The 6182-nt window shown below is 45.2% G+C and overlaps 1 protein-coding gene and 1 long non-coding RNA gene across 2 annotated transcripts in view; both read right to left on the bottom strand.

Moving 5' to 3' along the window:
- The window catches only part of LOC108746918 (neuroligin-4, X-linked), a 36126-nt gene extending 31897 nt beyond the window's left edge, over positions 1-4229 (bottom strand). Inside the window, exon 1 of the mRNA XM_018484026.1 lies at positions 3905-4229. Coding sequence (XP_018339528.1) covers positions 3905-4135 — 231 coding nt within the window. The 5' untranslated portion in view covers positions 4136-4229. The remainder of the gene's footprint in view (positions 1-3904) is intronic.
- An 85-nt stretch (positions 4230-4314) lies between these two features.
- Positions 4315-6182, bottom strand: part of LOC108746135 — a 152167-nt gene continuing 150299 nt past the window's right edge. The window contains exon 3 of the long non-coding RNA XR_001939146.1: positions 4315-4596. This is a non-coding gene — a long non-coding RNA (uncharacterized LOC108746135). The remainder of the gene's footprint in view (positions 4597-6182) is intronic.

Genomic DNA, 6182 nt, shown 5'->3' with positions numbered 1-6182 from the left:
TATCAGGAAGGAGAAGAAAAATGAGAAGAATTAAAGTTACTATCATTTGGAATAGGAAGATCTTCAATGAGAGAATATATACAAAGATACGTATCATTGACATTTTATCATATATAAATTAATAAAGATGGTACCACTTGGGTTTTACTTTTTAATTTAATACAACACTTTATTTTTCCACGAGCGCGTACTCCCAGTGCCTTTTTCAACCTTTCATGTTTAAAAGATAATTTTGCGCTGTTAACAAATATTACAAACGTCGATATGTCTCTATCAATATCTACATCCGATAAATGTACGATAAATGTGTGTCTCGAACACGACGTAGCAAACGCATAACGATAATCGATCGTTCAAGATTCGCATCGCTCAAGATTCAACGGCTGTACGTGCCCGAGGGCGGCAATATGCAAAATAATTCTGCTTATATATCACAGCGGAGGAGCAAGGGACCGAAGGAACGCGATCGGTGTAGTCGGTGCCGCGTTTGACAGAGCAATGCTTTCCTCCGGCAAAACGTATGGCGGTCGATCGTGCGAAATGGACCGGTGAACGGCGAACGCGGGCGCGAGCGGGCCGAACAAAAAACGACAACCGTGAGTTGTGCGCGGCACGTTACGACGTAATGTAAAGGCCACGAGCGCGTCCTGAGCGAAAAAGTTTTCTCGTTATCCATCCATCCGCCCGGGGACTGCCGGGCGAAAAAAGGCCGGCAAATTGCGGATCCACAATTCCCGCCAAAGCGACCTGCATCCCCCCGGCCTGATCCGCGCGCGCGGATGTTTCAATCGCGCGGAGACGCCGGTGATGGCATTACGAATACGCGCCCGTACAAATAATCCGTATTCCATCCGACGTTCTCTTTTACGACGAGCCGATCTCCGGGAGGCGGGAGACTTGGCCGAGATATATATATATATACGAGGAAAATGAGGCGCCGAAGGGGATGAAATTGGCAGCGGCGGTTCGTGTAATACCCACGCTTAAGATCCGCTTTTAGACGTAAATACGTATTTAAAGTGGATCCTTCTACGAGTCGCGAGCACGCTTTACTCCAACGCCGCGTACGCTTCAATTATTTCGCCCTTTGCTCGCAGCAGTTATAATAAGCCGACATTGTTCCCCGAAGTATCGAAGTTCCAACGACGCTCGCAATATCCCGTATAATTTGTATACGCGCGTCTCACAGACTCACAGACTTGATAAGAGCGCTGGAGATGAAATTCCGGGATTGCGCGAAGGGGCAACTGTGGATGCTTTAACGTTGCTCTCCGCGATCCTTTTTCGACGGGGTTTCGGGCGCGGCAATTTTCAGGGAGAACGATTCGTAATTTCGCGAATGCGAAACAACGACGCGTAAATATCAAATGTCAGAATGTTAAATAACAGCGCGGGGATGAAAGCCGGTACGGTATAGCCCATCACGTATAGCCGGACCCCGGATACGTTATTGTCGTCGAACGATATCGGTGGCGGTGGCAGCGCGCGGATTGATACCGGAGCGTCAAATTGGCCGATTTTCCCCGCAATTCCCCACGGTCCGCTATTCCGCGGTCGCGGAATTTATTTTCGCCGATGCGAAGCCACCACCGCGGCGGTGGAGACGGCGAGGGGGGGGGCGGGGTGGGGGATATGTGGTTGACGATATCCCGCCTGCGGATACTTTAACGCGAAACGCGAAATTTGCCGGCTCGTATTGCGAGCGGCGCGGCGCCGGGCCGGCACGAGGTTGAATCATCGGACACGTCCATCGATCCGCCTCTTGTCGATATGAATATCTATTAGACGTAATTGATGTCTACCATCCGGCGTAGCGAATGCCGCGGTAAATGTCAAATCGGCCTCGCCCACTCTGACTGATCGGTGTTGTGAAAACGCTTCGGCTCCGATAGACGAGCTGCCAGCAAATTGTCTGTTGGAAAAATTTCGCTGTCGCGTGGGACATCGAGATATCGAACCGCTTTCAGTTTTCCCGCTCCGTCAGCGGCGCGCAGCTATGCGAAGTGTATTGGAAATAGGACGGGGGATAAAGGACAGGGATTTTTCTACTGTGTTTACGCGTTTCGTTAATTAATCGCTTTAATTCCACTCGCGAAATTTCGAGTCGCTGTACGTAATAAAAGGTTGTACTCATTGCGAATTCTTTTGCTGCGTACGGTTTGACGAGGGCAACGACAAGGGTGGGTCTTGCTGCTTCTTTCGAGGAAACGTGTGTGTTTGACTAATTGTGAGAGAAAATTTATATATATATATATATATATACATGAAGATACGACGAAAAAGTTAACGAGCGCGACGCACGTGCTCTTAGTTAATTGGAGTGATAAAAAAAGCCGTGAGAAGGATATAAGAGCTATCGGTTGGTAAAGATACTTAGCAGGCAAAGGGAAGTTTTAATGTCGGGTCGACAGCAGGATTTAGGTGCGGTAATAAGTTGAAGGGATGGTAAGAGAGAAGAAACTGACGCCACAGAGGAAAGGAAAGCCGGGGAGAAGGTCTGCAAAGTTTGTGTGAGAGTGATAGGAGGACAGAGTAACGCATTTAATGAAAGAGTACGTTGGTGGGCAACGAGAAGAGAGAAAAAAGGGAAGAGGTGTTGGGCACTGAGGACGAGTTAGATTGGACGGAACAAGTGATGAGAAAAAGAAGCGGAAAAACGGGAGAAAGTAAAGCGCGAGGAAAAGGAGGATACGCGGCGACGCGGTCAAATTTAAGAGATGTAGGAAGACAGTAGTGTGGAAGTAATTGAAATCGCAAGATTAATGCGCCGGGGAACCGACGTTCCTCCGGGATGTTAATGAGAGAACATTAGATATAGTTCTTATCTACGTTTTTGCCGAACGCGCGCGACGCGCGAGGATTAAAAATCTCGCGGAAACATCGTTCGTACACGTGAAACTCACCGTAATGTCGCATGCTAAAAGCATTATTCACGTACTATTAACTTTACCATTTATACACCGTTGTAACATCAGTGGGAATAGATAGCGTATTGTTAAAATGAAAATAGATATTAATTACGTAATGTAGGATTCAATAGAGAGCGCACTCGGGCGCGCGCTGCCGTAGCCATAATTATTATTTCGATATTAGCTAACAAGACATTTAACTGGGCTAGTTTATACAGCTCTTGACCAAAATTGATTCGCATTTCGCACGCGAACTGCAGCAGGAGATTAATTCATGTCCAAGATATTATCTCATCCTGTACACATAATATCCAAATATTCATGTCATCGCATATCCACTATCATAACCACCGCCCGTTACCTGTATAAACAGGAAGAATAGACCTGCGCGGCAGATTCTGCAATCGATTACCAGTGAATAGCGTTTCCATTTTACACTATATAGCTTCTATTTTACGTCGAAAAATTTAGCGCGGGAAAATGTTATTTTTTTTTTTTTTTTTTGCAAAAAGAAAAAGACCTTACCGTACCTTCATCTCTTTGAAAAAAATCTCTGATATTAGAATTATAAAAAAAAAAAAAAATCAAACGCGCCGTCACAAATAATTGGTACTCTCGAGCGAGTTACCCCGTTCGAACGACGACGGACAGAAAAATCCTGCGCTTCCGCAGGGTCAATCCAGCAATAAATCTCGCTTTTCGCCGTGTACATCGCGGAAACAGCGACGTAATACTGCCGGGAACTAGCCGATCCGCGAATCACGATCCGCCATTTACATCGAATCGAACTCGACGTCCGAGCAGGCTCCACCGCGTTCCACCTGCCTGTAGGATATCCAAATCCTGCCGGGGATGTGGTACGTCGTTCGATACCCTTCCCCCTCCCCCCTCCCCACACCCTGTCATACTCCTCCATTTCCTCCACCTTCCTCCACCTTCCTCCCACCTCCATCCCCCTCCTGGTCCGGGTCCTAGCAAGAAGAATCGATACATACCTGAAGTATCCCGCGTATTTGTCCGCTCTTCGTCTCGACGATGCGCGAGGCGTAGCGGGTCACGGGCGGCTGCGAGGAAGCCGCGCGGCTGCGGCCGGCCAAGATTAACAGGACGATCAGGGGCAGCAGTGCGAGTCCTACGCGCAGAGAGCAACGGATCGGCCTGATCAGGCAGCACCACGTCGTGACCAGCGGCCGGCTCCGGGCCGCCGGCTGGCATGGCAGCGGCATGACAGCATTTGCTGGCGGCCACCTGCAGCGATGCCACCAGCATAACCGTACGGCGACCTTGGTCGTCGATGGACAGCCGAAGCCGGTCAGCCCAGCCGGGGGTGCACCTCCGTGAATCCCGACAGCGGCGGCACTCCAGCGACGGCGGTTTCCAGGATCGATGAATCTCTCCTTCTTTTTTAACTTGTCCGCGATGAACGATGCAACCTGCCGCAAGTCGCTCCTCCGTATTCCCGTATTACGGCCCGGCACAGTCGCTTACCTTCCGCGCGTTTTATTCCGCTCTTAATTCCCTTCTCACTCACGGGCGACTCCGAGACTCTCCGGTGCTCTTCGGCCGAAGTCCAAGTTAAATTGCTCTCAAAACATCTTGAATAAGAAAGTTAGGGGGACGACCGGCCTCCGCGCCGCCGTCAACGTGGAGAGCGGACGGCTTTGAATGTCGAAAGGCAGGCTCCGGTCTGTAAGCAGGCAAGCGAGAATACGAGATGTAATGGAACGCCCGCAAGATTTAGTACTTTATTTTTTCCGATAACTGCAGTTTACGCAAGACTCGGTAAAAAGACTCGGTATGTATACACAATTACTTATATTATTACTTATTACTTTAACTGTCATTTTGAGTAAAAACGTAATATATGTACATTATATACAGTATCAGAAGTGAGCGGATTCGTGATAATTCGCGCTCTTTGATTTCCTCAAAAACCGCTTCTCTATTCTCTTCCATAATGAATTCTCGTACTGTGTTGAAGTTGTAACTAATATACGTAATATAAAAATAAATATTCCAACAATTACGAATTTTAATAGACTTTGAACGTACAATAATATAACATGCCATGAACACCATCACGTGGAAAAAAAGTATTATGCCGTTAATTTATCGCAATTTCAGCGATATTTCTCGTTATTTTTAGCAAAATTCTATACTCTACAGACATTTTTAAACAGAGTTTCAATCGCTACTTTTTCAGTTTTGATTTTTTAATATAACAAATGTGGAACTCTTTTATTTTTGTAAGTAAATGTTGAACTACGAAAAGCGCTACTGGAACTGTCATTTTTTTTATATTAATAAAATGTTGTGTTAACTTTACATATTCCACTTTTGAGTATCCGTGAAGTTAGTCCGATTTAGTTAGTTTTATTAATATGAAAGAAATAATGACAGTTCCAGTCTCTCTCTCTCTCTCTTCATAATTCTACTTTATAGTTCCTTATAAAAATAATAAGTGTTGCTTATTTTATTTATTTTTATTTATTTTTTACAGATTTCAATTTATCTATTAAAATTCTCTCTCTCAGAATCAAAAAATTAATTCTACCTTAAAAGTCTAACATTATTGGCGAGGAATTAAGATCGGAATCTCATTACCGCAAAACTCAAGAATATCTTTCGCGATCAAGCCATTATTCGTAAAAATGGTCTTTTGTCCACGCTCGCTAATTACAACAATAAGCCTATCAATGCGAATGAATCGCACCAACACCGACGGGACTTGCTATTAATCATTTTTAAAAAATCGGTGATCCATTCGATACCGCTGTCCGGTTTTGTGGTGAATTCGCTCGGTCGGACGTGACACACTGATGAACGGACACGATTCGATCGATCGGCAGTTTCTAAATTTATGGAATTCGCCGGTCCAGTCGCGCGCGAATCTGCGGCGCACAGTACGATTAATGCGTTTAACCGAATCAATCACTTTATTAATTAATTCTACCATACGATCGGCGGAACGCTTTACGATCGGCATTAAATAAATGGATTCCACTACATTGTCAAAATCGTGACCACAATCAAATCTGGGTTTGTCCTTAAACCTCAGATTAACTCGCATTAATCCATTATTAAATGTATATTGTCATATCTGGTAAATTCTGTGAACTTTCATCAGTTTCAATCTTTTGTTAGAGACACAGAAATATTTGTAATTACTTGGGATAGAAAATGGATAAAGACATGAAAGAAATCTTCGTGATCTTTCAACAGTAATAACCGTAAAGCCAATCGTAATTCATGTGAGACAATTTTTCTGCAATA

Source organism: Trachymyrmex septentrionalis, unplaced genomic scaffold (assembly GCF_001594115.1).
Source record: "Trachymyrmex septentrionalis isolate Tsep2-gDNA-1 unplaced genomic scaffold, Tsep1.0 scaffold107, whole genome shotgun sequence".
Lineage (NCBI taxonomy): Eukaryota > Metazoa > Arthropoda > Insecta > Hymenoptera > Formicidae > Trachymyrmex > Trachymyrmex septentrionalis.
The sequence above is the reverse complement of the archived record's forward strand: the minus strand, read 5'-3'. Positions and strand labels throughout refer to the sequence as shown.